The 16,384-nt window shown below is 46.3% G+C and overlaps 1 protein-coding gene across 6 annotated transcripts in view; it reads left to right on the top strand.

The window, feature by feature from the left end:
* The window catches only part of LOC134352862 (zinc finger protein 521), a 493,824-nt gene that overhangs the window by 386,503 nt on the left and 90,937 nt on the right, over window positions 1-16,384 (top strand). Inside the window, exon 6 of one of the 6 annotated variants that reach the window (XM_063060438.1) lies at window positions 4,011-4,103. The exons of the other annotated variants lie outside the window; for them this stretch is intronic. Coding sequence (XP_062916508.1) covers window positions 4,011-4,021 — 11 coding nt within the window. The 3' untranslated portion in view covers window positions 4,022-4,103. Of the gene's footprint in view, window positions 1-4,010; window positions 4,104-16,384 lie in introns of those variants that run through there. 6 annotated transcript variants of the gene reach the window in all.

Genomic DNA, 16,384 nt, shown 5'->3' on the forward strand with positions numbered 1-16,384 from the left:
GAACTTTAAAAGTTCCAGATTTAAAAGTAAATAAATAATGATTGCAATGGCTACAGTGCAAGTTTAACAGAAACATACTGCTCATGAATAAGTTAATTTAATCAAAAAATAGTTCTGTCCCTGGTGGGATGAGATGGGGAACAATCACTGAAGAGAGAACAATGGCAGTGTGAATGTGCAGCACAACAGGGGAGCTGGTCACGCAGCTACCCCAGAGGAAGCCACAGTAATGCCGTTATTTAATCAGCCCTCAGACATTCTCCGCATAATCGAGAACCTGCAGTGTCGCTTTCCAAAAAAAAATACAAAGATCTGCAGAATGGAGGAAGGCAGTGTGAAATTCATTGCATGAACCCTCACCACAGAACGGCAAACTGCACAGGCTTGAAGGGGGGTTAGTGTTGGTCCTCTGCCCCATCCTGGCTTGGCCTATCCAACTAACACCCAAATATAGGAGCAGGATTTGACCATCTGTCCAAAAAGCCTTTTCTGCCCTTTGGTGGAATTATGGCTGATCTGAACTTGGCCCCAGCTCCAATTTGCTGCCCTTTCTCCACAATCCCAAGTTTGCAAAGGTCTTGAGACATGGAGGTCCATTTCCTTCACCCTTCCTTCTGGCTCTGTCCACCATCTCCACCTCCTGGATCCCCTCCCCACATCTGGTTCCATCTGCCATACACCTCTCCCCTGATGGTTCCCATCACCTCCCTTACTTACTGGATTACCACACCAGTAGCCCCTTGTATTCCTGCTTATCCCCCTCCTAGTTGTCTCCAACGTTCACCCTCCCAGCCCTCTCCTGTCTCCTTCTGAATTTCATTCCGCTTCCCGTCTATCATCCAGCTGCCTCTTGTGCCCCCAGCTACACCCCTCCACCTCCTCTTCCTGACTCCATCTGCTCGTCATTCGTAACCCATCCTGGGTCCACCAGTCACCCTGGACGCCAGTCTCGTGGGTGGCACGGTACCGTAGTGGCTAGCCTAATGCATTACAGCACCAGCAATCAGAAGATCAAGGTTCAGTTCCTGCCACTGTCTGTAGGGAGTGTATATATTCTCACTGGGACCGTGTGGGCTTCCTCGGTCCTTGGGGTGCTCTGGTTTTCTCTCACAGTCTGAAAGACATACTGGTTCATGTTGTGGGCATGATATTTTGGTGCTAGGAGCATGGCAGCACTTTTACAGGCTGCCCATTCTCGGACTGTGTTGGTCGTTGACACAAATGACGCATTTCACTGTATGATTCGATATTTCAATATACACGTGACAAATAAAACTAGGCTTACCCTGTCTTATCACCCCTGCCTTTTCCTCTTAATACTGTCCATCTCTCCTCTCCACTACAAATCTTCTCTCCATCGATGATGCTCAACCTGCTGAGTTCCTACAGCTGCTCTAGGTCACAATCTGACCATCCCAGTTTTAGATATATTCATTGACAGAGGGGTTTCTTCAGGTAGAGAATTTCATCATCTGGTGAGAAATGATATTTCTCATCTCCATTTTAACTGGGCAGTCCCTTTCTTGAGATTTTGTCCTCCATACCCACTAGCAGGAACATCCTCTCAATGCTTACCCTGTCACAAAATGCTAGAGGAACTCAGCAACTTAAGCAGCATCTATGGAGGGGTGTAGCCAATAAACATTTCGGGCTGAGACCCTTCATCAGGACTGGAAAGGAAGGGGACAGTAGCAAGAATAGGAAGATGGGGGAAGTGGAAAGAGTCCAAGCTGGCAGATGGTAAGTGAGACCAAGTGAGGTGGGGGTGTGGGTGGGTTGGTCAAGTGTCCTGTCATATCAGATTCCTCCTTCTTCAGTCCTTTACCTCTTTCACCTCTCACCTCTCCCCACCCAACCCAACCACTTTCCCTCTCAAGCACCATTCTCTGCATAAAAGCCTTGGCCCCCACACATTCTCTTTAAATATGCCCCCTCTCATCTTAAATGCATGCCCTCTTGCTGTTGACATTTCTACCCTGATAAAAGGATTCTGTCTATCTACCCTATCCGTGCCTGCTATAATTTTATAATTTTATAAATGTCTATCAGGTCTCCGATTAGCCTTCGACGCTCCAGGAAAAGATGACCCAAATTTGTCCAACTTGTTCTTACAGCTAATACTCTATAATCCAGGCCACATTCACATCAGGGTACAGATAAACCTCTTCTGTGCCCTCTCCAAAGCCACCATATCCTTCTCGCAGTGGAGCTACCAGAATTGAATGCAAACTCCAAGTGCAACCTGACCAAAGTTTTAAACAGCTTCAACATGTCTTCCTGAGGCCTACAATTCTGTACTTTTATACTCCAACCCCGTAGAACAAATGGCAATTCTTCTTTGTTACCTGGTGTTAACCAGCTCTTACACTTTTCCAAAAGCCCTGTGAATGTCTTTTTTGGAAATATTTCTCTTTCAAATGTCCTTCAACAAAAGACTTCAAGAATCTAGATTGGGTCAAGGGGCCTGTTTCCATGCAGTATAATTCTCACCTAATTATCCTTAAACTAAAGAAAGATTAGGTTATATTCACTGAAGTTTGGCAGATTCTATCAAACTCACCCACAAGATACATAGACCATAATATGTAAAAGCAGGTGAAGCCATTCAGCCCACTGAGTACATCATAAACACAAGAGATTCTGCAGATGCTCCAGATCTTGAGCAACACACACAAAATTCTGGAGGAACTCAGCAAACAGGCAGCATTGATGGAGGTGAATAGATTGTCAATGTTTCAGGCTGAGACGCTTCGTCAAATTGTAAGAATGCCGCACTTTTCAACAGCTTTGCTGTTCTGGTGAAGCATAAAGGAAGAATGAAATATTTCCCGATAACGTGTAAACTCTTGATCTTTCACACAGACAGTGGAGCTGACGGAATCCCAGAGTTCCTGCCTGTGACCCACGTCTATTCAATGCTGCTGCAGGCATGGAGTCTTCCCCTTCAGCTCATTAAGTTCCCAAAAAGAATGTGTATTAAAATATCGCCACATAATGAGACCCACACAAAAGGAATGTGTGACTATTTTTGATAAGTGTGGGCCAGATCAAAAATCGGCAGTAGGGACATTTCTCTGGTGGGCTTAGTCTCCGGCCCAGAGCACTGAATGTTATTATTGCAGTGTACAGCGGCTGGGGGGATCTGTGCAGCTGAGAATTGAACACTCTTCCTAACTAACCCAGTAAATGAGCCAAGTTTAATTAGGGGGAATTAGAATTGAAAATGATATTTCCCCTGCCCACGACTGATGCTTTAAGGCAGGAGATTGTTTCCAGCACCGTAACCATGGGAAGATAGGAACTGTGTAGGCCTTTCAGCCCATTGAACTTGTTCTGCTAGGCTGATCGGTGACTGTTTGTCTGTCTTTTCCTTCTGCATATATTGGGTTACCCTGATCTTGGTTTAAAAATGATCAGTTGAGCAAGTTTCCAGGTACTGTTAGGCAATGAGAATCCCAGTGTCCCCATCTCCATAACACTCTTCCAGGGTTTGCCTTCGCTAGCAGAAATAACTTCTCTCTTTTCCTCTCTCTCTCACTCTATCATGTTGTTCCTCTCTATAAATATCTCTCTCTCTGCCTCTGTCATCATCTCTCTCTCTTTCTCTACCTTCCTATCTCTCTCTCCCTTCCTCTCTCTATCTCGCTCCCTCTCTCCCCTGCCTCTTTCTCTCCAACTCCCTATTTCTCTCTCTCTCTCTCTCTCTCTCTTTTTCCCTACCTCCTCCTCCCTCTCACCATCTCTCCCTCTTCTCCTCACCACCATCTCCCCCTAACTCTCCATTTCTCTAACACTCTCCATTACCCTGGGTCTCAGATCTCCAAGTTTACTGTTAGGTGTGCACAAGTACATGAAGTACAGGTGCACTGAAACACTTAACTGCAGCAACACGTAGGTCTTCGTCAGTCACGGCACCGAGTTTAGGAGGACGGATATTATGTTGTAGTTATATAAACCAAGGGTGAGACCGCATTTGGAGTATTGTGTACAGTTTTGCTCACCTGTTATAGAAAGAAATTGAAGAGCTCGCGAGGGTCAGAAGAGAATTATGAGGATGCTACCTGGACTAAGAGTGCCTGAGAGGTTGGCCATGCTGGATCTTTAACCCTTGGAGTGCAGGACATTGAAAGGTGACCCCATAAGAAGTTTATAAAATCATATAAAGTCCTAATGAAGGACCTTGGCCTGAAATAACGAGTGCTTATTCCCCTCCATTGATGGTGCCTGACTTGATCAATTCCTCCAGCCAATTCTAATCTTTTCCCCAGGGTTGGGGAATCCAAAACTGGAGGCCACAGAGAAGGGAGTGATTTAAAAGAGACCTGAGAGGGAACTTCTTTACACAGAAGGTAGGGAATACCTGGAATGAGCTGCCAGAGGAAGTGATCAAAGCGGGTACACTTGCAACATTTAAGAGGTACATGGAGGGAGGGGTGTGGAGGGTTATGGCCGAATGTGGAGTAAGTAGGGGGAATGGTGAGATCGGCGTGGACCCATTGCGCCAAAGGGCCTGTTTCCGTTGAGCATTACTCTGTGACCCTATCTTACTCTTCACACGTTAGCTTGGTAGAAGCAGATACGTTAGAGACATTTACAAGACTCATAGCTAGGATAATGGATGTAAGAAAAATGAAGGACTGTGGGAGGGAAGGGTTAGATTGATTTTAGAGTTGGTTAAAAAGTCATCAGAACAGCATCGCAGGCCCTTTACTGTGCTGTACTGTTCTATGGTTTGTGTTCCACGTTCTATCTTCACCCCAGTTTTCCATATAACCAAACAAAAGGGAGAGCTTACAGCATCAAGGTACCTGCACATCTTTGGGCTGTGGGAGGATACCAGACCAGCGTTACTACACGATGAGAGATACTACATAAAAAACCAGACTAGCGTTACTACATGATGAGAGATACTACACAAAAAAAAACAAACCAGCGTTACTGCACAATGAGAGATACTACACAAAGATTAGCCCATCAGCCACCCATTTACACTGACCCTACATTAACCCCAGTTTATTCTCCCCACACTCCCAGTAACCACTCTCCCCCAGATTCTACCCTTTACCCACCCACTAGGGGTAATTTACAGCCGTCAAATAACCAGTACCCCAACAAATGTAGGGTGAAAGGGGAAATCAGAACACCCCACGCAGGCAATACCCATGCAGTCACAGAACAACATACACAAAGCACTGGTGGAACTCAGCAGGGGAGGCAGCATCTATGGAAGGATAGTTCGGGCCGAATCCCTTCATCAGGAAGGGCGTGAGGTCATGGTATCATAGCGGTAAAGGGCAGCGAAATGGCCAAGCAGTTAGAGCACCACTTTACAGTGCCAATGATTGCAGATCCAGGATTAGTTCCCAATGCAGCCTGTAAGCAGTTTTATGTTCTCCCTTTGACTGTGTGCGTTTCCTCCATATACTCCTGTTTCCGTCCACATTCCAAAGACGTAAGGTTAGGTTTAGTGAATTATGGGCATGCTATGTGGCCTCTAGATGCATTTTATTGTAAGTTTCGATGGTTTGGATATAAACGTGACAAATAAAGCTGATCTTTTGGTTTTTATCACAGGGAGGATATAAACTAGATACACAGATTGAACCTGGGTCTCTGGAGTGGTGAGGCACCACTCCATCTCATTACTTGTCTTATTCCATAAGATAGAAGTGCAGAATTAGGCCACTCAGTCCCTCTAGTCCTCTTTGCCATTTGATCATGGCTCTCAACCCCATTATCCTGCCTTCTCCCCATAACACTTAAAGCCCTTAATAAAGAACCTATTCACCCCTGCTTTAAATACATCCAATGGCTTGGCCGCCACAGCTGTCTGTGGCAATGAATTCCACAGATTCACCACCCTCTGGCTAAAGAAATTTCTCCTCCTCTCTGTTCTAAAGAAACGTCCTTCTGTTCTGAGGCTGCGCCCTCCAGCCCTGGATTCTCCCACCATTGAAAACATTCTCTCCACATCCACTCTATCTAGGCCTTTCAATATTCGGTACGTTTCAGTGAGATCCCCCATCATTCTTCTCAATTCTAGTGAGTACAAACCCAGAGACATCAAATGCTCCTCATACATTAATCTTTCCATTCCCACGATCATTTTATAAGCCTCCTCTGGGCCCTCTCCAATGCCAGCATATCCTTTCATAGATATGGGGTCTACATCTGCTCACAATACTCCAAATGTGGTATGACTAATGCCTTATAAAGACTCATCATTACGTCCTTGCTTTTATATTGTAGTCCTCTGGAAATGAGTGCTCGTGTTGTATTTGCCTTCCTTACCACTGACTCAGAGTGCCAGTTAACCTTTAGGGAAGCCTGCCCAAGGACTTCCAAGTCCCTTTGCGCCTCTACTTTCTGAATTTGCTACCCATCTAGAAAATAGTCTACACCTTTATTCCTTCTACCAAAGTGCAAAACCATGCACTTCAGTACACTGTATTCCATCTGTGACTTTTTTGCCCATTCTCCTAGTCTGTAGACTCCTGGGATTGTTTTCCCTTTGTTCAAGTGGAAGTTTGCAATAATTCTGAAGCAGCAATGAAAGGAAGGCAGGATGGCCAAGCAGTGAAACAGCACATTGCCCTGAGCCATGAAAGAACAGAGAGGGCACGCGTGCTCAGTCTGAGTGCTTGCCACTGTGTTTGATGCACCTTTAAAGTTCTCCCTTCCACTCCTGGCAAGGTGAAAACAGAATAACGAAGGAAAAGTTTTTTTCAGTTATTATTTCCAAGCTAAAGACTCTGTATTAGTATCATACACAAGATGCTGGAGGAACTCAGCAAATCAGGCAGCATCTGTGGAGGGGAATTTCGGAACTTTTCAGGCCGAGATCCTTCATCAGGAAGAGGGCAGAATTCAGAATAGAAAGGCGGGAGGAGGGGCAAGAGCATAAGCCAAGAGAAACGTGAAGATTGGTGAGGGGAAAGGAGGGTGGATGGGGGGCGGTGAGTGAAGCAAGAAGATGGAAGGTGATTGGTGGAAGGGGTAAAGAGCTGAAGAAGAAATAATCTAATAGGAGAGGGACCTTTGAACCATGAGAAAGAGACATGGGGGGAAACCAGAGGGAGATCATAGGCAGGTGAGGAGAAGAGGGTAACCAGAATGGGGAATGGAAAAAGGGAGAAGGGAAGGGCCAGAGATTAGAGAAATTGTTGTTCATGTCATCAAGTTGGAGACATACAGAATATGAGGTATTGCTCCTCCAACCTGAGAATGGCCTCATCCCCTCCATAAATTCTGCCTGAGCTGCTGAGTTCCTCCAGCATTTTGTACGTGTTGCTCCAGAGTTCCAGCATCTGTGAATCTCTTGTTAGTATGATTCTAAGTGAAGGGTGTGTGGTGAACTGTTTCAGGGTAGGAAAGGACAGTGGAATACTGCACTGGGTCCTCTGCCACATCTGGCTCACCGTCCTAGGGAGGGAACTGGACAGTTGATATTTGGGTCTAGTCCTTCATCTAGTCCTTCACCTAGGCTGGAACTATCTCAGAAACTCAATTTTCAGATGGCTTCATCACCACAAGGTCACACAACATCCTGACTTAGATATAAGAATTTGCTGTTCATTCATTTTCTCTGGGTCCAGTTCCTGGAACTTCCCCAGCAGTTGAGATGGCGGTTCACCTTCGCCTTCCCAGCGGCATTTAGGGAGGGCAGAAAATGCTGGTCTTGCCAGTGAGACCCAGAACCCAAAACTGAATGGTATTAGCCTCCCCTATTCTCCCACCTCTCCTCTTTCCCCTCCCCTATATCCGTTCCTGTTCTCCCACCTCTCCTCCTCCACTTCCCTCCTCCTTTCCTCCCCTCCTTACTCTACCTCCTCTATCCTAGCATCATTCCACCCCTACCCTTCTATCCCTCCGCTACTCTGCTCCTAATCTGCCTTCTTCTCCATCCCTCCCTTCCTCATTATCTCCCCTCCCCGCACGGTACCCTAGATCTCTGCCTTACCTCTTCCATCCTCCCCTACTCACTCCACCTCTCCTCCCCTCAAATCCCTGTCTCTGCTCGTCCTCTCTGTTTCCTCTCCACCTCCTTCCCACATCTCCTCTGCACCTCCCCTCCTCTCCATTCTTCCACCCTTCTCTCTCGCTCCACCTCCTCTCTGCTCTTCATCCTCTCCCCTTCCACATCTCTGCTCGTCCTCTCTGTTCCTTCTCCACCTCCTCTTTTCCTTCTCTCCTTCTATCTCCTTTCCTCCTTCCAGTTCTCCTACATCCTTCCCCCTGCACCATTCCTTCTTCTACACCTCTCCTCTCTCCCACCTTACCTCACCTCCATTCTCCTCCCACCCCACCTCTCTTCCCCTCTTCCCTCCCACTTCCCTCTCCTATCTGCACCAACCCTGCTCTCCAAATTCCCCCCTCTACCTCCCCCTCCCTCTCCCCCCTATCCTTCTGCATCCCCAGCCACTTCCCTGCATTCCTCACTTTCTTTGGAACTCGACTGTTTAATCCAACATTCTCGGGGCTGTAAACATCTCGGATTGTGTGCTCAGATGAGGAGAATTCCCAGTGGGAAACTGACCTGAATTCTAAACAGTGGGAAAGGAAAGGAACACACGGCTTCCTTCCGAACCTTCCCTGCCTTGCCCCCCTCCCCCCCACCCGTCGCAGCAGCGCCTCTGAACCCTGTGCTGTGCTGTTTCGGCAGATGTTGTCTCCACTCTCATCAGAGCCAGATGTTGTCCGGCTGGTCAGGGTGAATATCGAATATCCCCGAGCAGCCGTATAACGCGATATCCTGCCACCCATATACTGCCTTCCTTTCATAACAGGAGAAAGTAATTTGTTCCAAGTTTATTCGCTGTGATTCACAACATCACAAAAATAGTTTATCTTCACAACATCGAACTGTACAGCTCAGGAACAGGCCCTTCAGCCCACGATGTCAGTGCCAAACATAATACCAAATTAAACTAAACTCCTTCCACCTCTGTGTGTTCCCTTTCTCTCCATTCCCTGCATATTCATGTGTCTATCTCACAGCCCCTTCAACACCCGCACTGGCTCCCACCTCTCCCTCTGCCCTGCGCACCCCTGTGCCCAGTCAGCAAAGGCCCTTCAGTCCCATCCTCTGGTGTCCTGTGTGGAGTTTGCACATTCGGACCATGAGGACATGGGTTTTCCGCAGGTGTTCCCGTTTCACCCCACATTCCGAAAAGCTGCGGGGTCCGTGGATTAATTGGCCAGTATGAAATGCCCCCAATGTGCAGGTGAGGGCTAGATACTGGGGGTGGGGGTGGGGGGAATGATGGGAATGTTGGAAGAATAAAATAAGATTCATGAAAAATGAGTGTGGGGGTGGTTAATGGTCAGCATGCATTCAACGGGCCGAAGGGGCTGTCGCTGTGCTTGATTTCTCTGACCTGAAATCTGACTCTGAGAAAATGGGTATGGAGCGCACTTCAAAAGTATGTCATTGATTACAAAGAGGTCTTGTTGATAGTGAAGCAGGTTACAGTCAGAATGAGATTTAATCAGGTTTATTATCACCGGCGTATGTCATGCAATCTGTTAACCTTACGGCAGCAGTACAATGAAATACATGAAAAATAAATATAGAGAAAAAAACTAGCAACACACATCAAAGTTGCTGGTGAACGCAGCAGGCCAGGCAGCATCCCGAGGAAGAGGTACAGTCGACGTTTCGGGCTGAGACCCTTCGTCAGGACTAACTGAAGGAAGAGTGAGTAAGGGATTTGAAAGTGGGAGGGGGAGGGGGAGATCCAGAATGATAGGAGGAGACAGGAGGGGGAGGGATGGAGCCGAGAGCTGGACAGGTGATAGGCAGAAGGGATATGAGAGGATCATGGGACAGGAAGCCCGGGGAGAAAGACGGTGGGGGGGGGGCGGGAATCCACTGATCTCCCTCCTGGCACTTATCCTTGTAAGCGGAACAAGTGCTACACATGCTCCTACACTTCCTTCCTTACCACCATTCAGGGCCCCAGACAGTCCTTCCAGGTGAGGTGACACTTCACCTGTCAGTCGGCTGGGGTGATATACTGCGTCTGGTGCTCCCGATGTGGCCTTTTATATATTGGCGAGACCCGACGCAGACTGGGAGACTGTTCTGCTGAACACCTACGCTCTGTCCGCCAGAGAAAGCAGGATCTCTCAGTGGCCACACATTTTAATTCCACATCCCATTCCCATTCTGACATGTCTATCCACGGCCTCCTCTACTGTAAAGATGAAGCCACACTCAGGTTGGAGGAACAACACCTGATATTCCGTCTGGGTAGCCTCCAACCTGATGGCATGAACATCGACTTCTCTAACTTCCGCTGATGCCCCACCTCCTCCTCGCACCCCATCTGTTATTTATTTTTATACACGCATTCTTTCTCTCACTCTCCTTTTTCTCCCTCTGTCCCTCTGAATATACCCCTTGTCCATCTTCTGGGTCCCCCCGCCCCTCGTCTTTCTTCCCGGACCTCCTGTCCCATGATCCTCTCGTATCCCCTTTGCCAATCACCTGTCCAGCTCTTGGCTCCATCCCTCCCCCTCCTGTCTTCTCCTATCATTTTGGATCTCCCCTTCCTCCTCCCACTTTCAAATCCCTTACTCACTCTTCCTTCAGTTAGTCCTGACGAAGGGTCTCGACCCGAAACGTCCACTGCACCTCTTCCTAAAGATGCTGCCTGGCCTGCTGCGTTCACCAGCAACTTTGATGTATGTTGCTTGAATCTCCAGCACCTGCGGAATTCCTGTTGTTTGCGAGAAAAAAGCTAAGTTACATTACGTATATACGTCTATTAAAAAACTGAATTACGTTAAGTATATACATCTATTAAAAAGCTAAGTTACATTACGTATATACGTCTATTAAAAAGCTAAGTTACATTATGTATGTACGTCTATTAAAAAACTGACTTACGTTACGTATATACGTCTATTAAAAAGCTGAGTTACGTTACGTATACACGTCTATTAAAAAGCTGAGTTACGTTACGTATATACGTCTATTAAAAAACTGAGTTACGTTACGTATATACGTCTATTAAAAAGCTGAGTTACGTTACATATACACGTCTATTAAAAAGCTGAGTTATGTTACGTATATACATCTATTAAAAAACTGAGTTACGTTACGTATATACGTCTATTAAAAAACTGAGTTACGTTAGGTATACACGTCTATTAAAAAGCTAAGTTACGTTACGTATATACGTCTATTAAAAAACTGAGTTACGTTACGTATACACGTCTATTAAAAAGCTAAGTTAAACTAAGTAGTGCAAAATAGAACCATAGAAACCATAGAAACTACAGCACAGAAACAGGCCCTTTGGCCCTTCTTGGCTGTGCCGAACCATTTTCTGCCTAGTCCCACTGACCTGCACACGGACCATATCCCTCCATACACCTCCCATCCATGTATCTGTCCAATTTATTCTTAAATGTTAAAAAAGAACCCGCATTTACCACCTCGTCTGGCAGCTCATTCCATACTCCCACCACTCTCTGTGTGAAGAAGACCCCCCCTATTGTTCCCTTTAAACTTTTCCCCCCTCACCCTTAACCCATGTCCTCTGGTTTTTTTCTCCCCTTGCCTCAGTGGAAAAAACCTGCTTGCATTCACTCTATCTATACCCATCATAATTTTATATACCTCTATCAAATCTCCCCTCATTCTTCTATGCTCCAGGGAATAAAGTCCTAACCTATTCAACCTTCCTCTGTAGCTGAGTTTCTCAAGTCCCGGCATAATCCTTGTAAACCTTCTTTGCACTCTTTCAACCTTATTTATATCCTTCCTGTAATTTGGTGACCAAAACTGAACACAATACTCCAGGTTCGGCCTCACCAATGCCTTATACAACCTCATCATAACATTCCAGCTCTTATACTCAATACTTCGATTAATAAAGGCCAATGTACCAAAAGCTCTCTTTACGACCTTATCTACCTGTGACGACACTTTTAGGGAATTTTGTATCTGTATTCCCAGATCCCTCTGTTCCACTGCACTCCTCAGTGCCTTACCATTAACCCTGTATGTTCCACGTCGGTTTGTCCTTCCAACGTGCAATACCTCACACTTGTCAGTATTAAACTCCGTCTGCCATTTTTCAGCCCATTTTTCCAGATGGTCCAAGTCCCTCTGCAGGCTCTGAAAACCTTCCTCACTGTCTACTACTCCTCCAATCTTTGTATCATCAGCAAACTTGCTGATCCAATTTACCAAATTATCATCCAGATCATTGATATAGATGACAAATAACAATGGACCCAGCACTGATCCCTGTGGCACACCACTAGTCACAGGCCTCCACTCAGAGAAGCAATTCTCTACCACCACTCTCTGGCTTCTTCCATCGAGCCAATGTCTAATCCAGTTTACCACCTCTCCATGTATACCTAGCGACTGAATTTTCCTAACTAACCTCCCATGCGGGATCTTGTCAAAGGCCTTACTGAAGTCCATGTAGACAATATCCACTTGCTTCCCTTCATCCACTTTCCTGGTAACCTCCTCAAAAAACTCCAACAGATTGGTCAAACATGACCTACCACGCACAAAGCCATGTTGATTCTCCCTAATAGGCCCCTGTCTATCCAAATGCTTGTAGATCCTGTCTCTTAGTACTCCCTCCAATAACTTAGCTACTACTGACGTTAAACTCACCGGCCTATAATTTCCCGGATTACTTTTCGATCCTTTTTTAAACAACGGAACAACATGAGCCACTCTCCAATCCTCCGGCACTTCACCCATAGACAGCGACATTTTAAATATTTCTGCCAGGGCCCCCTCAATTTCAACACTAGTCTCCTTCAAGGTCCGAGGGAACACTGTCAGGTCCTGGGGATTTATCCACTTTAATTCTCCTCAAGACAGCAAGCACCTCCTCCTTTTCAATCTGTACAGTTTCCATGGTCTCACTACTTGATTCCCTCAATTCCATAGATTTCATGCCAGCTTCCTTATTAAATACAGACGCAAAAAAACTATTTAAGATCTCCCCCATTTCCTTTGGTTCCGCACAAAGCCGACCACTCTGATCTTCAAGAGGACCAATTTTATCCCTTACAATCCTTTTGCTCTTAATATACTTGTAAAAGCTCTTTGGATTCTCCTTTACTTTGACTGCCAAGGCAACCTCATGTCTTCTTTTAGCCCTCCTGATTTCTTCCTTAAGTATTTTCTTGCACTTCTTATACTCCTCAAGCACCTGATTTACCCCCCGTTTCCTATACATTTCATACAACTCCCTCTTCTTCTTTATCAGAGTTGCAATATCCCTTGAGAACCAAGGTTTCTTATTCCTATTCAATTTGCCTTTAATCCTGACAGGAACATACAAACTCTGCACTCTCAAAATTTCCCCTTTGAAGGCTTCCCACCTACCAATCACATCTTTGCCAGAGAACTACCTGTCCCAATCCATGCTTTTTAGATCCTTTCTCATTTCTTCAAATTTGGCCTTCTTCCAGTTCAGAACCTCAACCCTAGGACCAGATCTATCCTTGTCCATGATCAAATTGAAACTAATGGTGTTATGATCACTGGAACCAAAGTGCTCCCCTACACAGACTTCTGTCACTTGCCCTAATTCGTTACCTAACAGGAGATCCAATATTGCATCCCCTCTAGTTGGTCCCTCTATATATTGATTTAGAAAACTTTCCTGAACACATTTTACAAACTCTAAACCATCTAGACCCTTAACAGTATGGGAGTCCCAATCAATGTATGGAAAATTAAAATCCCCTACCACCACAACTTTATGTTTCCTGCAGTTGCCTGCTATCTCTCTGCAGATTTGCTCTTCCAAGTCTCGTTGACTATTGGGTGGTCTGTAATACAATCCCACTAATGTGGCCATACCTTTCCTGTTTCTCAGCTCCACCCATAAGGACTCAGTAGACAAGCCCTCTAATCTGTCCTGCCTGAGCACTGCTGTAGTATTTTCCCTAACAAGCAATGCTACTCCCCCACCTTTCATTCCTCTGCCTCGATCACATCTGAAACATCGGAACCCTGGAATATTAAGCTGCCAGTCCTGCCCCTCCTGTAGCCAAGTTTTACTAGTTGCTACAACATCATAATTCCACGTGTCAATCCATGCCCTCAACTCATCCGCCTTCCCCACAATACTCCTCGCATTGAAATATATACACCTCAGAAGATTTTTACCACCACTCACAACCTTTCTATCAGCGGATTTGCTTAAACTTTCAACATCATTTATTTTCACCCCAGCCACACTGTCAGCTCTGGCACTCTGGTTCCCATCCCTCTGCAAATCTAGTTTAAAGCCTCCCCAATAGCACTAACAAACCTCCCTGAAAGGATATTGGTCCCCCTGTGGTTCAAGTGTAACCCGTCTCTCTTGTACAGGTCCCACCTGCCCCAGAAGAGGTCCCAATGATCCTGAAATCTGAAACCCTGCCCCCTACACCAGTTCCTCAGCCACTTGTCCCACCTCCAGAGCATCCTATTCCTACCCTCACTGGCACCTAGCACAGGTAGCAATCCTGAGATTACCACCCTTGAGGTCCTGCTTTTCAACTTCCTTCCAAGCTCTCTATACTCACTCTCCAGGACCTCCTCGCTCTTCCTTGCTATGTCATTGGTACCGATGTGCACCACGACATCTGGCTGGTCACCCTCCCACTTCAGAATGTCATGCAATCGATCAGAGACATCCTTGACCCTGGCACCCGGGAGGCAACAAACCATCCTGGATTCTCTGTCACGACCACAGAACCTCCTATCTGCATCTCTAACTATCAAGTCCCCTATCACTACTGCTCTCCTCTTTCTCCCCCCTCCCTTCTGCACTGCAGAGCCAGACTCAGTGCCAAAGATCCGGCTACTGCAGCTAGTCCCAGGTAAGTCATCCCCCCCAACAGTATCCAATGCGGTATACTTGTTGTTGAGGGGAATGGCCACAGGGGAACCCTGCTCTGCCTGCCCTTTCCTCTTCCCTCGCCTGACAGTGACCCAATTTCCTGTCCTCTGCTCCTTTGGCGTAACTACCTCCCTGTAGCTGCGATCTATAATCTCCTCATTCTCCCGAATGATCCGCAGGTCATCCAGCTCCTGCTCCAGTTCCCTAACACGGTTTGTCAGGAGCTGCAGCTGGATGCACTCCTTGCAGGTGTCGTTGTCAGGGACACCGGAGGGCTCCCTGACTTCCCACATCCTGCAAGAGGAGCATTCCAACATCCTGCCTGGCATTCTCACTGCACTAGCAGAAATAGAAAAGTAGTGAGATAGTGTTCATTGGTTCAATGTCCATGTAGGAATCAGATGGCAGAGGGGAAGAAGCTGTTTCTGAATTGCTGAGTGTGTGATTTCAGGCTTCTGTACCTCCTACCCAACAGTAACAGTGTGAAGAGGGCTTGCCCTGGCTGGTGGGGATCCTCAACGATGGACACTGCTCCTTGAAGATACCTTGGATATTATGGAGGCTGGTACCATCTTGGAGATGACTAATTTTACAAGTTCTGCAACTTATTTTGATCCTGTGCAGTAGCCTCCTCACACCGCACCCCCCCCCCCCACATACCAGACAGTGACAAAGCCAGTCTGAATGCTCTCCATGGTACATTTGTGGAAGCTTTCAAGTGTTTTAGTTGACAAACCAAATCTTTTCAAACTTCAAATGAAATATAGCCACTGTCTTGGCTTCTTTATAGCTGCAATGAATTGATGGGACCAGGTTAGGTCCTCAGAGATATTGACATCCAATATGAATTGCAAAGAGTTCTTGATCATTTAGGGAGGTGGGCTGAGGAATGACAAATGGACTTAAACGTAAGGGTGAGGTGGTGCTTTTTTGGATCGATAAACCAGGTGGGACCTATACAGCGAACGGCAGGAAATGACGAGTGTTGTGGAGTTAGTAGGAGCTGGGAGTACAAATGCACAATTCACTGAAAGCTGGCCACACTGGAGCATGAAGGGTGACCTCAGAGAAGTTTATAAAATCATGAGGGGTATGGATAAGGCGGGCGGTCATCATCTTTTCCCCAGGGTTAGAAATGCCTAAACTAGAGAATACAGATACAGTGCAAGATAAGAGAGGAAAGATTTAAATGAGACCTGAGAGGTGACTTCTTTATATAGAGGACAGTGAGTACCTAGAATGAGGTATGAGAGGTGGGTATAACTGCAACGTTTAAGAGGGATTTGGGTAGGTACATGGTGGGGTGGGGTTTAGAAGGTTATAGACCAAACACGGGCAACCGGGACTAGCAGGGAGATGTTGTAGTCAGCATGAACCATCTGGGATGAAAGGCCAGTTTCCATGTTGTATTACCCTATGACACTAGGACTACTAGGACTAAAGCTGTAGCCAGTTAAGGTCATGATATGTAGCTGAGTTAAACTAAGAATGGAATATAATAGACAAGGCTG

This window comes from Mobula hypostoma, chromosome 1 (assembly GCF_963921235.1).
Source record: "Mobula hypostoma chromosome 1, sMobHyp1.1, whole genome shotgun sequence".
Taxonomy (NCBI): domain Eukaryota; kingdom Metazoa; phylum Chordata; class Chondrichthyes; order Myliobatiformes; family Myliobatidae; genus Mobula; species Mobula hypostoma.